General features: G+C 33.1%; 3 protein-coding genes across 4 annotated transcripts; 1 reads left to right on the forward strand and 2 right to left on the reverse strand.

The window, feature by feature from the left end:
* The first annotated feature begins 367 nt into the window (after positions 1-367).
* Positions 368-9,802, forward strand: LOC117917004 (coatomer subunit delta). Its single transcript, XM_034833244.1, has 12 exons — positions 368-450; positions 1,718-1,783; positions 2,338-2,377; positions 2,532-2,755; positions 3,027-3,269; positions 3,380-3,557; positions 5,456-5,760; positions 7,423-7,621; positions 7,702-7,855; positions 8,849-8,911; positions 9,011-9,107; positions 9,500-9,802. The coding sequence occupies exons 2-12, from the start codon at positions 1,781-1,783 to the stop codon at positions 9,587-9,589; spliced, it is 1,596 nt and encodes a 531-aa protein (XP_034689135.1). The 5' UTR covers positions 368-450; positions 1,718-1,780; the 3' UTR covers positions 9,590-9,802.
* A 2,298-nt stretch (positions 9,803-12,100) lies between these two features.
* LOC117924387 (F-box protein At5g65850-like) lies at positions 12,101-13,268 on the reverse strand. Of its 2 annotated transcripts, none has more exons than XM_034843024.1 (2): positions 12,384-13,268; positions 12,101-12,296 (listed from the first exon to the last, which is right to left on the reverse strand). In XM_034843024.1, the coding sequence occupies exons 1-2, from the start codon at positions 13,184-13,186 to the stop codon at positions 12,128-12,130; spliced, it is 972 nt and encodes a 323-aa protein (XP_034698915.1). In that variant the 5' UTR covers positions 13,187-13,268; the 3' UTR covers positions 12,101-12,127. The 2 variants fall into 2 exon arrangements, with proteins under 2 accessions (XP_034698915.1, XP_034698907.1); XM_034843016.1 differs by having other exon boundaries at positions 12,101-12,308.
* A 1,556-nt stretch (positions 13,269-14,824) lies between these two features.
* LOC117914470 (putative F-box/LRR-repeat protein At4g13960) lies at positions 14,825-16,682 on the reverse strand. Its single transcript, XM_034829820.1, has 4 exons — positions 15,591-16,682; positions 15,294-15,494; positions 15,138-15,194; positions 14,825-14,845 (listed from the first exon to the last, which is right to left on the reverse strand). The coding sequence occupies exons 1-4, from the start codon at positions 16,680-16,682 to the stop codon at positions 14,825-14,827; spliced, it is 1,371 nt and encodes a 456-aa protein (XP_034685711.1).
* Positions 16,683-18,119: the final 1,437 nt, after the last annotated feature.

Consider the following 18,119-nt stretch of genomic DNA (forward strand, 5'->3'; position numbering starts at 1 on the left):
TAAAATTCCATCCTACTTTAAATCATGCCTAACTGTATAAATATCATTCACTTTAGGTTCAAAAGGTTTTCAGTTTACAAGATTAAGAGGATTCCTTTGTTTTATGCAATGTGGAATATCTCAAATTTAGGTCTTAAAATTATATATATATATATATATATATATATATATATATATGTATTATTATATTTGATAATATAATTTATTACCATATATACTCGACGGTTAGGCTAGATTACCGGGTCGGATTTTTAAAAAATGGGCCTCCCATGTAATGGGCCTGGACTCCAAATCGTAGCCCATTACTGAGCGTGGTATTGTCGGGTGAATAAGTAAATAATAAATTAATAATAAATCGCATTCTTCGGCAGTTGGTTACTTCTCACCGATTCTCACAAACCAAACAGCATTAGATCGACTTCAGGGGAGGCCTCTCGGTTCCAGATCCAGGTACGCGTCGCTTCGTCTCAGATCTCACTTTCTGATCTCTCTCATCCGCTACCAGTTGTTTGTGAATGTAACCTTTCTTTCTCCATCGCCAATTCCTCCGATTCCTGCGGCTAGGTTTTCTTCACTCCAGCCCCTCTGTCTGTTTTCCGATAAAAACCACGAGAAAAGTGAAGGAAATTTGAGTACAATTGAACTAAATCATGGATATTGTGCGTTGTCGTGCCCACTAGTGGAAGATCTGAGACCCTCTTAGGTTTATCCTTTGTTTGAGAGCCCTTAAGTTCTAGTTGTTTGAGCGTGTAGATCTGATCTCGGTGATTGCTTTGTTTATTGTGCTTGATTTTAATCTCGGTCGGACTTCGAATGGACTGTTGCGTGTTTTAGTTCATTGTGAAGTTTGGATTGCTTTGGTGATGAGTTTGGTGTAGTGGCTCTGAATTTTGAAGATGAAATTATTCACTGCGGTTTATGTTTATTGGTGGCTAAATGGAATGAATTACCTTTTGGTCATGAAAACGAAATATGTGCAAGAGATGTTTAGGGTGGGCAGGTTCACCTTAATGCTGGTATTTAGAAAGAAGAAACTGTCAAATTGTTGTTCCCTTTGTTTTGAAGAATGCAATCCTTTATCAAATAAAAAAAAGAAAAATAAAAAGTTTAATCCAACCTTATTAACTACTGGTTCTCAGTTGTGTTTGTTGTCTTGGTCTCTTGAAATGAGAGTCAGATTTACTCAGATATGAGCCAAAAGGATTTTCATAATGAGGTGGTGATTTAAGTCTTGGAGTTTTCAAATTTGCAGGTAATTTGCATAACTGGAAGTTACTGTCAAAATATATTGTCAAAACTGGCTTGAAAATTTTAGATTGGATTTTCAAAATTGTTAGTTCCCTTTGGTTTTGAAATTTTCTTCTAGAATTTCATTTTTTTTCCAATTACATGATGGCCCTAGTGTTGACATTAATTGCATATTTATGAGCTTGGTAAAATTATATTGGAATGTTTGTAATATAAATGTGTGGTTGCCATTGAAATTGTGTTTAGGATGTCTTTAATTGAATTGTTAGGTTCAGGTATGTATGATATTTGTGCTTACTACTTACTATTAAAATTACTGGGAATAGGTAATTGTACCACTTGATAATCTTCTTCCTACCATTTGCTTGTCTGACGCTTTTCTTAAGAGAACATTTTTGCCAGGAATTTCTTGGTGGGGTTGGTCGTGCGTGTTTTGTAATCTTTGTCTTTAACTGAATTTTATTTGTAGGTGCACGATACATCCTGTCTTGCTGCCTCTGAATTGGTCATTGTCAGATCCCAATAAGCCAAGATGGTAAATTTATATACTTATTTTCTTTTTCTGATGTTTAGAATTTGTTCTTAATGGAATTAGAAGGCATAGAACCGATGTATTTCAGCAAGCTTTAATGTAAATATCTACCATAAATAATTGATTTAATTGTATCAACAAAAGAACACTAAAAATTTAAATATGAATACTAAAGATTAAAGCTCAAAATTTTTCTTTAACATTCTAGTAAACTTTCCTTCAGGATTTGACTAAATTGACTTTTTTATTCATATTTAGGGCAGTCTTACAAGACAAAAAAAGAAGCTTGATTTCATAAGAAATCATCTAAGATTTCTTTAGATTTTAGACCTCTAAATTTTGTCATAAACTCGTGTCCAAAAGAAATTTGTTCTGGTGTTGTTTTATTCAATTGTTGGCACTCATCATGTAATTTATTTGTAGTTGTCTTTTTATGTAATTTATATTCATTAATTGTGTTTCTCTCTGTTTTTTTTTATAATTTAATTTAATTTTTTATTCATTTTTTTTTTGGGGGTGAAATTTCCTTCTTATTCTCCTGTTTGTTTGTGATATAGGTTGTTCTTGCAGCTTCTATTGTAAGCAAGTCTGGGAAAGGTTAGTTCTTGGCCTACTTCTTACACTCTTTGGAAGGAAACTGGATTTAATTAGTGAAAAATGTATTTTGCTAGTGACCAAGTCATTATGATTTAGTATCTTTAAGTTGCTTCTGCTAAAGATTTTATTTTATTTCTTCTATATTTTTTTCCAGTGCTTGTTTCTAGGCAATTTGTGGATATGACTCGTATAAGAATTGAGGCTCTTCTTGCTGCTTTTCCCAAGTTGGTAGGCACAGGGAAACAACATACTTATGTTGAGACTGAAAATGTGCGGTATGTTTACCAGCCAATTGAGGCATTGTACCTGCTATTAGTAACTAATAAACAGAGCAACATTCTTGAAGACTTGGAAACTCTGAGGCTGCTTTCAAAGCTTGTATCCTTTTTTTTTTTCTTGATCTATGATTTTAATTTGTGTTTTCACGTTTTTCCATTTTTGGGTCCACCTGTCCTAGATAAGTTTAGGAGCATATTTGACTTATGATACATTCCCTAGCATGGATCTAGATCCCAATTTTTCTTGGTCTATTTATGCTGCCTGTAAACATTTATAAAAAAATTTCAGAGCCATATGATGCTTTGCAAGATCGCCATTTTTCTGAGACAACAATGCATGGAAGCCTGGTCCAATCCTTAACTCTTTTTAGGTTCCTGAATATTCTGTCTCTTTGGATGAGGAGGGCGTTTGCAAGACAGCTTTTGAGCTCATTTTTGCTTTTGATGAGGTCATCTCCCTTGGGCACAAGGAAAATGTGACTGTTGCACAAGTTAAGCAGTACTGTGAGATGGAGAGTCACGAAGAGAAGCTGCACAAGCTGGTATTGCAGAGCAAGATAAATGAGACAAAGGATGTGATGAAGCGCAAAGCTAGTGAGATAGACAAAAGCAAGGTATTTTAGGGTCTTCCTGCAGAGGCCTCTGTATTAATTTTTCTCCTTTCATCATTTTCTTGTGTTTCTGTAAACTAACCCATCTAAAATTCATTTGACATACTCCACAGATTGAAAAGAATAGAGGTGAGAAAGGAGGTTTTATGTCTTTACAGTCGATGGGTTCTGGAAGAATTGAGAGTACCTTTAATGATATGAGTATATCTAGCAGCGGTGGTGGTGGTTTTGGAAGTGGCTCTGGGTTTGGATTGACCACTGATATCGACTCCTTCTCTACCAAGTCCAAAGGTTTGTGCCTTGCATGTGGATAAATTATTCAAATTTACTCTTAATTTTGATGAGCTGATGATATTAATTTCATTATTGCCCTTGATGGCTTTCTTCTTAGGGTTTTATGCATATGGTTGTGGATTTGAATCCTTGATGACTCATGCTGTAGAAAATTTCCAGTGTCCAACTGTCCCATCTGTTTACTTTGCCAAACCAACCATCCAACCTCAATTTTTCTCATTCTATGAAATAAAATGATACCTTAAAAATTGTGGGTTCTAATCTAATTCTTGTGTGAATTTTTCAGTCGATAAAATTTTCAGCCTCTCCATTGTACTTGTTTTGGACTATTTTATGTTTAATGATGTTGAGCCAATAGACCAAGCAATAAAATCTGATTTTATGTATACTTTTGTGAATTGGTATCAATGCTTATGATAGATCTTGTAGATTAGCTGAGCTTCAAGTAAGTAGAGGTGCCTTTTTGTTTGACCTTTTCTCGCTTGGATTAGGCGTCTATTGTATACTTTGTATGCCCTTTGATACATCTCCTCTTAGGTGCTATTAATACTAATTCTCATTTTCCTATAAAAAAAATCTAATTCTCATGTGAATTTTTCATTTTTTTTTAAACAAAAAGGAAAAAAGAAGAGGAAGTTATAACTTTAGTTTCTGATGAAAGTCTTTCATTGTTATCAAGTGAGAAGACATTCGGAACCCAGCTTTTGGCATTTCCAAAATATACAAAAGTCTGATAAAAAAGTTGTAAGAACAAGTCCAAAACACTGCAGGATATACTTGATATAAGCTACACCAGCGGGTGACAAAAAGGAAAATGAAGAATGCATCCAAGCAATCTGCATGTCTATTTTTTTTTATCACAGCATAATGCAATTGGTCTTTTTTTTTCCTGCAATTGCCTTAAAAGCCACCCATGTCCCTTCCCTCATTGGTTTGGGAGAAAAACCTATGTCCAGGTCAAAGCAATAAAAGTAATTGTAAGTAATGTTTTCAATTTAGCGTACCAAATTTTTTTCATTGCACTGAAATACAGCTCTATTACTCAATTACACTGAAATATGGCTCTATAATTCAAAATTCTTTATTGAGTCTGGTGCTTAGTTCAAAATTTTAAATTACTTGTGAAAATGAAGACTTGACTGCCCTGTCATTCTCCTGCATTATTGAAAACTTGAGCTGTGCATTTTGGATAGATCTGCAAAATTATCCTTTCATTGTCCAGGAATTGTGTTGTTGTAGAAGATATGCAACCTAGATCACTGTATCATCTTGCTCAATTAGTAGATGTTCATTATCCTGTTTGGGTAGAGATTGGTTGATGGCCATCATACAGGAATTGTGTTATTTTAGTGGATATTCATTATCCTGTTGTTTTCCTCTGCTACACAGTCTATATTATTAGTTAAAACATCCTGTAGAATCCCTATTATATAAAGGCTAGGTTAGGTCTGGTAATCCCCAAAACTAGCTGAAAGAACTCATGGTTGATATTTGGCAGGGATCTTGATCCCCTTTAAAATGGAAACTGATGCCCATTTTTGGACCTTTTTTCTTTTGTCTGAATTCCTCTTGTTTTGCAAAATAGATTTCAAAATTCAATTTAGCATGATGTTGTAACAGTAATTCAGAAGAGAATAAGAAGTGGAGAATAAGAAGTCCTTCCTACCTTGGGGATTTGTCTATTTTACCACCTGATACCGTCTAGTGAAAATTGGTTGCAATTACTTGCCTCATACATGTATTAGATCATTTAGTATCAATATCTAATATTATAGTAGTTTCTAGTTTAAAATTGTCTGCTGGTCATGTCTTCATGAGATAAAGTATGTCTCTTTTCCTTGGTAACTGTTTAGATGATTGTTTATGAAAAAAAAACAAACATTTTGCATCAACAGGTCGTCCATCTTCATCTGCCACTGCTCCTCCTAAAGGCCTTGGTATGCAGCTTAACAAAACACAAAAGGCAAACCAGTTCTTGGAATCTTTGAAGGCTGAAGGCGAAGTGATTCTTGAGGATGTGCACCCCAAAGCTGGTCCAACCAGGTCAGCCGCACCACCACTAACTGACCCCATTACATTGAGTGCTGAAGAGAGACTTAATGTGACGCTAAAGCGCGATGGTGGAGTGAGCAACTTTGATGTTCAGGGAACATTGTCACTTCAAATCCTTAACCAGGAAGATGGATTAATCCAAGTTCAGGTAATAGCTATGTGCACACATGTGGATTAGGTAGTAGCTTTAATGTTAAAATAATATCACATGTGGAACTGGTAACTTTGACTTGCATAATGCTGATTTGATTAAACGTAATATTACGATGAATATAGTTGTAAAAAGAAAAATTACTCTGACCTATCAAAAAAAAAAAAAAAAAGAAAGAAAGAAAAATTACTCTGGAATCTTTGGAGGAACAGTTAGGTTGACATTAATTATCAGCTATACAAATGGGCTTAGAGTGAGGCTTCTCAAGTTTAATTTTGCTAAATGTTTAGTTTGGAAATATTCTTCACAAGCATGGGTTTGTCCTCCTTACTCTGTGAACATACTATACAATATTACACACGAAACAGGAGTCCATAAAAATACTTGACTAGAGATGAAAAATAATGGCATGGTATGGTGAACCCCGTTCCTTAATTAACTTTGTTGATTGGTTGGGTTCTAATTGAGGGTTGGTGAGTGTTTGCTTTCTTGTGTTTTTTGTTGAGGGGTTTCTCGTGTATACTCCCTGTATGCTTCGGGTTGCCTTCTTGCTCCCTTCTTCTAATATATTTTCTGTGTTTTATCTATCAAAAAATATTAGTAGATGTTCAAGAACTGCCCATTTTATTTCACTTAATATTGTGCAATTTATTTGGACCCTATCAAAGTCAAAACCTTTTTTCCTATGTGACATAATCTTCTCTGGCCCCTCTTCACTGGACATAGAAGTATGCTAACAACATCTTATTACAACTGCTGTTGCTCGAAGCTTGTTTTGCCTGTCATCTCTACATGGGGCCAGATTTTTGTTGATTATAATACCTATGTTGTTCTTTTGTTCATCTCACAACGCCATCAATCTTAATCATGTCAGTCCTGAACGGTGCATTCATTTATATTTGTTGCACATAGTGAAAACATCTAAATTGACTTAGAGTGCATTTGACAATGTTTCTATTTGAAGCACTTTTAGTAGAAGTGTTTTCTCTAGAAGTGGTTTTGGAATAATCACCCATTAAGTGCTTCTCTAGGAAGTACGACAAGTAATTTTTCAACTTTTTAAAAAGTGTTTTCTAAATTGTACTATAGTCATTTTAGGAAGTGTTTACCTCTTCATCCATTCCAATAGGGCATCCTCACTCAAAATGGCAACCATTAATCTCTTTTGTACGTTTTCAAATTATTTAATCTTTATATCAAAGAGTTAAGATAAGTAAAATGAGTTTGAGGTATCATAGAAAAATAATTTATAAACTTTACATCTATTTTTTATTTTCCCTCACTTTTTCTTTCCTTCCACTTTTCTTCTCTATTTTCCTTCCCTCACATTTTCCCTCAAATTTTCGGGGAACCAAACATAGCCTTAGTGATCCATCTTCATTGTTGGATTGTTAATCTTGTTCTGATTAGCAAAGCTCCCAATTTTGTTCATGAGATTTAAGGAGTTCAGTGTGTAATCAATGATAAATATGTGAACTGATACATAAAAAATTAAATGTGATCTTTGCAGTCCTTAACCTTGCCAAAGGTTGATTACCTTTTTACAGAACTTCTGATAGACATTTTTAAAGTGATGATTTGTTGGGCCTTCATTTTTTTTTAAACTTGCTGTGGAAGCATTTTGCAGTTTCACTAAATTTGTTTTACAATTGTTTTCAGATCGAGACTGGGAGCAATCCAGGCATCCTTTTCAAAACTCATCCTAACATCAACAAAGAACTATTTTCGAATGAAAATATTCTAGGCCTGAAGGATCCAAATAGGCCATTTCCCACTGGTCAAGGAGGTGATGCGGCAGGTGTCGGTCTTTTGAAGTGGAGAATGCAAAGTGTGGATGAGTCAGATGTGCCACTAACAAGTGGGTTTCAGTCTTATGCAATATATCATTTTGGTTTGTATTGTGTGGTAATCATTTATATAATTTGATTTGTTTTGCAGTTAACTGCTGGCCATCTGTTTCTGGAAATGAAACTTATGTCAGCATTGAATACGAAGCTTCATCAATGTTTGATCTGCGAAATGTTGTGATCTCTGTTCCTCTTCCAGCTCTTCGTGAGGCACCTAATGTGAAGCAAATTGATGGGGAATGGAGGTGGGGAATTCCAATTTATTTTAATTTATATTGATTTTATTTTGTGAAAATTTAATGTGCTATTCTACAAGAGTACTTCAGGCTTTAGAAGCTATTGAGTCCTGGTTGAAGTTTGGATTTTATTAGTTGGATATGTTGGTGCAACAGCTATGCTTACATGGTATATTGTTGTCATCTGTCGGAAGCAAGATGGAAGGGTCACTGTAGGTTTACAGTTTTACCCCAGAGAACTTGGACCTAGTTAGCCTGTCTGTGTTGATAGTCTCTCTCTCTCTCTCCCCTTCCCCACCCATCAAGAAGTTTGAAATTCATGAATGGAAGAAGCCAATGCGCTTGTTTGGATGAAAGGAGAAATGCTAAAATGCTCTTAAGAAATTCACATATTCCACTTTAATTTGCTATGACTTGAAAAATTTCTCTGTATTTCTCCTAAAATGCTGTAAGCAGTTAACATATTCCACTTAAGTTTGAATGGTAGATCTCTTTCTTTTTTATGTTTTTACTTGCCAGATCATAAGCTGGGTCCAAAGATCAACTTTTGCGCCATTGAAGTACTTCACGATATAATTGGTTCTCAAACATTTTCTAGTATTCCTTTGCCTTTATTTTCGTTTTTTTTTTTTTTTTTCTAATATGAGTGAAGTTCTCAAAATTTTATTTTATTTTTTTAAACCCTAAGCTGGGTCCAAAGATCAACTTTTGCACCATTGAAGTACTTCACGATATAATTGGTTCTCAAACATTTTCTAGTATTCCTTTGCCTTTATTTTCGTTTTTTTTTTTTTTTCTAATATGAGTGAAGTTCTCAAAATTTTATTTTATTTTTTTAAACCCTAAGCTGGGTCCAAAGATCAACTTTTGCACCATTGAAGTACTTCACGATATAATTGGTTCTCAAACATTTTCTAGTATTCCTTTTCCTTTATTTTCGTTTTTTTTTTCTAATATGAGTGAAGTTCTCAAAATTTTATTTTATTTTTTTAAACCCTGCAGGTATGACTCCAGAAATTCTATCTTGGAGTGGTCCATACTTCTCATTGACAACTCAAATCGCAGGTTCGTCAATAGTGAAGTTTTTTTCACTTTCAATCTTGTGTTGGATATCATAATCAGTAGTACTTACGTGTTTTGTTTTCACCACTTAAACATTGGCAGTGGATCAATGGAGTTTGTTGTTCCTCCAGCAGATTCGTCAGTTTTCTTTCCCATTTCTGTTCGGTTTACTGCTGCAAAGACATTCAGTGACCTAAAGGTTTGCGTTGCACTTTCAACTTCTACATAATTCATACTAGATTCTCTGGTAATGCTAATAGTCAGTGCGACCCAATTAGCAAATCATCCCAAGGTTGATTTGGTTTTTGGTTGAGGTGTAGGGTAAACTAACCTGACTGACCTACCTTCATATATAGAGGCACAAACCTTTTCTCGTCAGTTTGCCTTAGTTATGGCAACTTCAGGTTACAACATGATCAATAGATAAATATGGATCAGCTGGTACCAGTCCTGGTATTTTAATTTCAGAGCATCCCACAGTTTCTATCAGACACTGTAAAAAGTATATATACACTAAGTATCGCTCTGATCAAACATCACCCATAAGATGGATTTAGTGCACTTACACATGAATTTGTACTTTTTCTGTAGGTTGTTAATGTTTTACCGCTGAGAGGTGGCCCGCCTCCGAAGTTTTCTCAGAGAACCACTCTAATCACGGAGAACTATCAAGTGGTGTAACGGGTATTCTACTTGCAGATTATGAACTTTGCTTATATTCTCATCATCATTTTCTCTCACTTAAACGCAATAGTTTCTGTTGATGGTTCATACTTTCGGCTCAAATTTTGAGACAATTTTTGTATTTTTTTATTCAGAACCTAGTGTGGATCTGTTTTTTTGGTGTCTCTTAAATGATATTTTTATATATGGGACAGTTTCTCATTTTTCCCATCTTCCTGCATCTACATGGAGCAGGTGTCTTCCCTATCCCTGTATCCAAGTTGTAGTGAGCCACAAACAACTCCCCGACTCCAAATCCTATTCAAATAGGGATTTCTCTATTTTCTCAGCATCAAATACTAATTTTGTTCTTCCCATATCCCAAACACCTAAAATGTAGTGTAGAATAATTCGTATGAAGTACGAATTTCATGTTCAATGAATTTCATCTATTTATATGTTTAAATAGATGAGATGAGTCTTGTGATTTTAAATATTTGGGCTTTGAAGTATTTTTTTGAAACATAAATTTTGTTTCTTTAAGATTTTAAAAAATATTGTGAGAGGAATTGCATTGGTCTAGAATTATATAATTTTAATTTTTAAGATTTTGAGGAAATATTTCGAGAGAGAAATCTCATTTAAATCATAAATTTAATTTCCCATATATGTTTTGTTTTTTAGTCCGCAAGTCTTTACAACTCAATTTTTTAAAGGGGTTGTAACTCACTCAATATGAATTAACTTCTACCCTCAAATACTTGAGATCAAACATAAGAGCAATCTATCAATCTATAAGTTCTTTTCAGAAAACCGCTTATAATATAAATCATAAACATAACAGAAATAAGTTGTTGTAAGGAATTTTACTACTAGCATATGAAGCCTAGGATTATGTTTGGTTCTTAGAAACTATGAGGAAAAAACCTTTAAAAAATATGAAGAAAAAATGGATTTAATGTCAATAAAAAATTATCCTGAATCCAAACTTAGCATAAGAGAAATTGAAATTCATCAATTTGTTGAAGAAGACAAGAAGACATACCCTTTTAAACTCAAGCATCAATACTTTACAATGCTCGTACTATACAAGTAAATGTCTCAATGCAAGAAACCATGGCAGAAATATGTGTCAATGAAAGCCTAGCTTTGAACTGAGTTGAAGTTATGAAACTAAATTTGGGATGATAAGCTTGAACTCGAGCTCCACTTCATTACCAAAATAATAAATTCAAAGTTCTTAAGCTATCAATGAGAGATTTTAACTTTATACAAATTTTTGCATCCATTGATTTCCAAATTCTTCAGACTAATAAATTTTAAAACATTATCTTCAATTTAGCTATCTGTAATAAGTGCATTCATCAATGATAAAGATTTGAGATTCGAGAGTGTGCATAGTGATCTCATAAGGTTTATATACCATCATATGTAAAAGATTGAAGATTTAGTGCATCAATCTCGATACTTCGTACCCAACTCTAACAACAGTAGTTTATCACTAAGAACCCTAATGGTTTCGGGCACACTCAATTCCTCATCCAAACTTTGATCGACTTGGCAGCAAAAATGTCTGAATTAATGCTCAAGGTTGTACGAAGACAATTGTGGTTTACTTTCATATTGGATTTAATGTCAATATCTTGTACACGGTTTTCTAATGTTATGTTTGGTTGCCAAAAAATTTGGAAGGAAAATATAAATGAAAGAAAATACAAAGGAAAAGTAAAAATAAAGAAAAAGTGAAGAAAAATAAAAAATAAAAAATAAATAAAAAGTTAGATAAATTATTATTTTTTTGTTACTTTAAACTCATTTTATTTATTTTAACTCATCAATATAAATATTAAATAATTTAAAAATACATAAGTTTTTAATTAATTATAATTATAATTTAATTTTTTTATATTTTGTATAGAACAACCAACTATGCATTTTTTTTTTTTTTTTTTTAGTATTTTCTTGGTTTTAACCACTTCTTGCTAACACATTTGAAGGCCCGTGATTAATGAATATATCAAAAACCAAGTCATCATCCGAATCATTCTCCATTCTTGGAGTGGGAGTGGGAGTGGGAGGGGGGAAGGGGGCGTGATTTTCTGGTTTTTCTGGTTTTAGGGTTCCCTAATTTAACTAAAAAAATATATTGGTAATTTTTTAATATTTTATTCTCAAATTAGATAATGTTTTCAAAGAAATCTAAAATTGTAAACTTTTGTGTTATATCTTCTCGAAGAATAAGTAAAAAATATAATAATTTTGTTTATTTCTTAAAATAATTCAAAATTATTTTTCAGAATTCAAATACAAGATTTTCATCTATTAATATTATGGATTAATTTTTTTTTTGAACTTTTTTTTCATATTATATTATTTCATTTTTCTTAAAGAAAAAAGGTTTATTAAAAAGGTCTCCTCATTGAATATAATAGAAATCAACTGGGGCAAGATTTTTGTTTTTGTATTATATTTGGATTAATTATAAAAACAAATTGCGAAGAAAAGAAAAATAACTAAAAAATTCCTTACCTCTCAGAAGGACCGGAATCAAAACCACTACAACCTGCAAATTTCCTTCAAAGAAACCAGACTCTCCACATACTCACAGACTTGACGAGAAGTAACAATTGAAGAACGAGAATCCCAATCATCCTGAGGTGGCCGACGTATAGCCTCCCTCCGCAGACGCCCTTCCTCTACGTTACAGTGAAGCACATAAAAGTCTCTAAAAAACCCGCTGGGAATCAATATAATGTTACCACCGTCACTGGAAGCAACGCAGAAATGACACAATCTTGGGTTTGGTACCGACCTGTGTATCCAAGATTCAGGCAGCAGAATTCTCTTCTGGCTCCAGATCCCATTTACAGAATCCTCCAATTTCCAGATTAGCATAACAGTACTAATGCCTGTCGCCACGTGTTGGTAGTCTGCAATGGCCATGTGCCCACCGATTTGTATGATGCTCGACATGCATTTATCCCATATGGGGGCTTCCGGCGGGACGGGAACAGATCGGAACTTCTCTTCTCCAACGTCGAATGCTATCACTCTGTTCTGCATGACGACGAAGTGAGGATAGTCTTCAGATATATGCCTTGCATCGGCCCAATATATAGTCCCGTTGAGGCAAATCCCCTTTGCTTCCAATGTATATTCTAGGCCATCTTTGATGATTCTCCATGCGTGGCTGCCCAGAGTGAGAATCTCACACATGATGCTGTTGTATCTTTCGAACCATACCTTCAGGATTTTGTAGGTCTTGGTGGAAGGGTCGAACCCCAGAGAGATGTGCTGGTGGTCGAAACACAAGTCTGGGTTTGAGAAGTGTGTGGGTGGAAGAGTCACGCGTTCTCCAGTGCTAGGATTGCAGAGAGTCACGCGAAAGGATAGTTTCGGAAACGAACGATCGTGCTGCTCGTAGAGACAAATCAAGCCGTTTACGGACTGAGAAGTATTCCAGTGATGAGATCCGGAGAGTTGGCGCGCTTCTCCATCGCTTATGGAGAAGAGATGATGCTTCCTGCGAGGGCGGTGCATGTCGGGGAAGGAGATGAGGAGAGTGGTAGCTGAACGGGATCGATGGGCCTCGATGAACGATGGGTCGGAGATCATAGACCGCCAGCTCTTGCAAACACCACTGCATTGGAGTAGAGATTTGACGGGAATATAGGTGAGTATTTCAAAAACTAACTCATCAGGGATTGAAACTGGATTGTTCTTCATCCTGGGTGCGTGTGATTTTCTGGTTTTAGGGTTCCCTAATTTATAGATGTCTAAATTCGAATAGTCATTCCACATCATCGAGTATTCCTACATTTTCTCGGCATCAAATTCGGATTTCCTGATAACAAGAATTCTTTCTCCATTCGTTACTATATTTGAATTATTTATTAAAAAAAAAAAAAAAAACAAAATCTAATTCTTATGGAAATGAAAACTCACTCTTATTAGGGTTTCGATTTCTGTCTTTCAGATCATAATTTAATTTATCTTTATTTCTATTTTTATCACTGCATTTTGAATAATAAATAATTTAGGAATAAAAACGAATCCTAATACCATATAAAAATGAATCAAAATCCTAATGAGAACAAGAATAGAATATTATTTATACGACAACGAATTTATGAAACTTCTTGTTCCTATTTTTATTTTAAAAAACAATCTGAAACTAATAAATGTGAGATAGAATTGATTTCTTATCCTTATTTTCTATTCTCGCACTTTCAGGTATCTTTAAATTATCCTAAAAAAAATGTAATCAAACTCTGTTTGTCATTTACATCTTCAAAGTTTTTCATTGTGATGTTTATCAAGTAATGTCGCCAACGTTTAAAAAAAATGTACTTTCAGGTATTTCTGCAAGATAGAATTGATTCCTTTTGTTTTAGTTTTTAAGGATCATAGAATAATGTATCCACATTTCTTCTTCTTTTAATATATATTTGTTGTCCTTATTTTTTAAAAAAATTTATAATATAATTTATGTGTTGCGGCAAGCTTTAATATTATATAAGGAAATCTAACATTGTAATAATATAATGAGAAATATTCTATATAATATTATTTATCAAAAAGAATTTATATTAATTGAGAATTTGTGACATTTTTCAATAATTATATTTGAAAGATAAAAAATTTAAGTGTTAAAAGAAGTATAAATACTTCTTATAATCATTGTTAAACTCACTCTAAATATGAGATTAATTTTAGAAACAATTTTAAAAAATATTTTTTATTCTTTAACTAAAAAAATATGTTTGATAAATTTTTTTTAATGTTTTCTAATAATTTATTCTTAAAGTATATAATTAAAAAAAAAACAAATTTAAGATGTTTTTTGATTAAAAATATGAAAGACACTTTGAAAACTTTTATATATTATATTTTTTTAAGAATAAATTAAAGAAAAAATATATGTATATATCTTTTGTTTATTTGAGTTTTTAAACAAAATTTCATTTTTTAAAATAATTCAAAATCTTAAAGCCTAGATTTCAAATATTATTTTTAGAACAAGTTCGCACAGTGGAAGAAGGATTATTTATTATTATAGTTGGATTAATTAAAAAACAATAACCGAAATAAAAATATTCATTATTTGATAAACTATAACCCAATTGGTAAATTATAACCCAAAATTTTGATTTTTGATATTGATGTTAGCAAAATTGTCAAAATATTTCCCCTTAGCAACTTCGAAAAATTGAAATTGGGAGTGAAAATATGAAATCGTTCCTTTATATCCATTCAATACCATACTTGAATTATCTATTAGAAATAAAATAAGAATAAATAAAAAATCTTATTCTTATGAAAATCAAACCTCACTTTTATCAAGGTTTGAATCAAAATCCTTACAAGGATGAAATTTTATTTTTAAAACGAAGAATAAAAAACAATCTTAAGCACATTAATGAATGTGGCATATAATTAATTTCTCATCCACATTCAAAGACATCTTCATATCATCCTTGAAAAACATAACTAAACTCTCTTTGTCATCTATATCTTCAAAGTTTTCCATTGTGATGTTTGTCAAATAATGTCGCCAACACTTTACCGGAAGGTGTTTGCAGCAAGTTGAGTCCTCTTCTGCTACTTTCTTCGCATATTTGAACTAAAAATCAAACCAGAAAAATGCCAAATATGTTAAACTTGTATTGAAAAGTAGGGAACATGATGAAGAAAATTCATGACCGTTATGGCTTTGCATTACCTTGATGACCCTTTCTACAACATCTCGATAATAGAAGCTTTGAACAATTGACAATGTGTTTGGATGAGGAGAAAGTTGAAGCAAGAAAGCCACCAAGTCTCTATAACTCACTGAACATGAATTAACTTCTACCCTCAAATGTTTGAGACCAAACATAGGGGCAATCCATCTATCTTTCAGTTCTTCTGGGAAAACCACTTGCTATATAAATCACAAACAAAAAGAAATTGTAAGGAACTTTACTACTGTTGCATAGAAATTGAAAATCAATTTGTTGAAGAAGACAAGAAGACGTACCTTTTTGAATTCAAGGGTTAATACTTTACAATAATTGAAGGGTACGAGTAAATGTCTCAATGCAAGAAACCATTCAATAGTGGCAGAAATCTGTGTCAAGGAGAGCCTAGCTTTGAATTGAGTTGAAGTTATGACAGTATGCAAGGGCAGTATGCCAGTATAGAAGAATGAAACTAGACTTGGGGTGATAAGCTTGAGCTCGAGCTCCACTTTATTACCAAAATCAACAAATTCAAAGTTCTTGAGCTTTCCATGAGCGATCTTAACTTTCTTCAAATTTCTGCACCCATTAATTGACAAATTTTGAAGACTAATAAATTTTAAGACATTCTCTTCAATCCAACTATCTGTGATAAGTGCGTTCTTCAATGATAGGGATTTTAGAGATTTCAGAGCACCCACATTGATCTCAGATGGTTCATATCCGCCATCATATGTAAAAGATTGAAGATTTGGTGCATCAATCTCGATGTCTCGTAGTTTCATGCAGTTTGCCAACTTCAACAACAATAGTTTCTCGCTAAGAACCCTAATGGTTTCGGGCACACAACAGTCGTTGAGGCTCAATTCCTCAATCAAAGAGTCGCTTAGAATCAAATTTGGAAGACCCAAGTCCAAGCCTGTCAACTTCAAAACTCTTATTGATTTGGCAACAAAAATGCTTGAATGGATGGGTAAGGGCGTACCAAGAAAAGCGTAGTTAACTTCCATATCCTGGACACGCTTCTCTAAAGCAAAGTCGATGTATCTGTCTATGTTGGGAACGCAAAGAGTTCGAAGCTTAAACTTTTTTGGAAAAATGTCTGGTTCCCGACGACGAAGAAAATCGTCCATGTAGTTGGAGAATCGCATCAACATCGCTTTCTGAATGAATTTCTCTCCATATACACTCGCTTGCGACTGGTTGGCTGTCCCTTTGCTCTTCATGAAGAACAACACTTGATCAAATTCCATAACCTGAAAGGTTCGGCATGCATGATTGAATCTTTTTGACAACACACTAATATGAATGGCATCTGTTACTGGCAAAAAGAACATGATGTGATGAATGATTTCTATAGGCAAGTCGGAAATTTCATAATCCTTAACCATGATGGTTTTCTGGTTGAATGTACTAGAAATCGAGCTCTGCAATTTTATATTGAAATAGGACTTTCAAATCATAAAGAATTCCTCTATTCTGGCAGAATCAATATCATGTTGGTAAAATTTGGATACAATGGAGAAAAGAAACACTCTCAAACACTCACTTTGATACAATAAAACTCTAAAAGTTACAAAATAAGAACAAGAAGAAGAAGAACACAAGAAAGACTCAAACAAGTTCTTGGAACTTTGTCCAAAGACTCTATTTCCTCCCACCTCTAGAAATCTTTAGAGAACTAATGGAAATAGTCTTGGGATTGATCAAGCCTTTTCACTTTTCTGCATAAGATTTCTAAAAGAAGAAAAGTCATATAAAACACTCTTAGGGTTGAAAAAATGTTACAAGGATGAGAAAAAACTCGTTGTCTTCCTCAATTTCTTCATCTTTGTAACATTCAAAAAATTAAATCATATGTTTAATTCACACATTAAACATGATTTAATCTCAAATGTGTAACTTTCTTACACTTAACCTCTTAAGTTTTATAAAGTTACAAAGATGAGAAGACTCATTGTCTTTCTTAACCTTTCAAGTTTTGTAACATTTTAAAACTTAATCATGTGTTTAATTCACACATTAAAAGTGTAACCCTTCTTACACTTTATTTTCAAAAGTTATTTTTCAAAAGTGTAACTCTTCTTACACTTTATTTTTAACCAACAATATATATATATATTTATATATATATAACATATCAAATCCTAATTTCCTTCTCAGTCTTCTTCTATTTCCTTCACAGTTCATCTTATCCCAAATTCCAGAATAATTTTCATACCCTCAGCCATTTTCTCAAACACCTATCATGCAGTCTTAGAGACAAACACCAATACGGAACCATCTACATTAATAAAAGGATTGAAGGCGGTTTCAAATTCCTCAAGACTCCAAATTTTAGGAAATAGAAAAAGAAAATAATAATCCCATTTAAATAGAATTTCTTTGAAATTATATTTCTTAAATTTTTAGAAACTTAAAATAATAATTGGTTTTAGTTGAGATTTTTAGCTCTTATGAAATTAAAATTAAAAAAAAAATTATACTTCATGAGAAGCTGGGCATTTATAAAAAATAAAAATAAAAATTTGTTGACTACACCCACATTCCTTTTATTTTTGTTTTAAAGAATAGCATAGAATAATGTATCCACATTTCCTCTCCCTTGAATATAACTTTGTTCACTATTTCCTTATAAATTTTATCATATCACATGCTCTTTTTTAGAGACTTTTGCAAGTGTTGAAGGAGGAGTTTTTCAAAAATATTTTTAGCTTAATTTTAACGCCTTAGCCCACACCAACCCTTTAAATCTTTCTATATTTGTACGATTTCGTTGATTCTGCAACAACCTTTTAGTTATATTTGATTCTGAAAAAGTGAAGGAA

This window comes from Vitis riparia, chromosome 1, assembly GCF_004353265.1.
Source record: "Vitis riparia cultivar Riparia Gloire de Montpellier isolate 1030 chromosome 1, EGFV_Vit.rip_1.0, whole genome shotgun sequence".
NCBI lineage: Eukaryota > Viridiplantae > Streptophyta > Magnoliopsida > Vitales > Vitaceae > Vitis > Vitis riparia.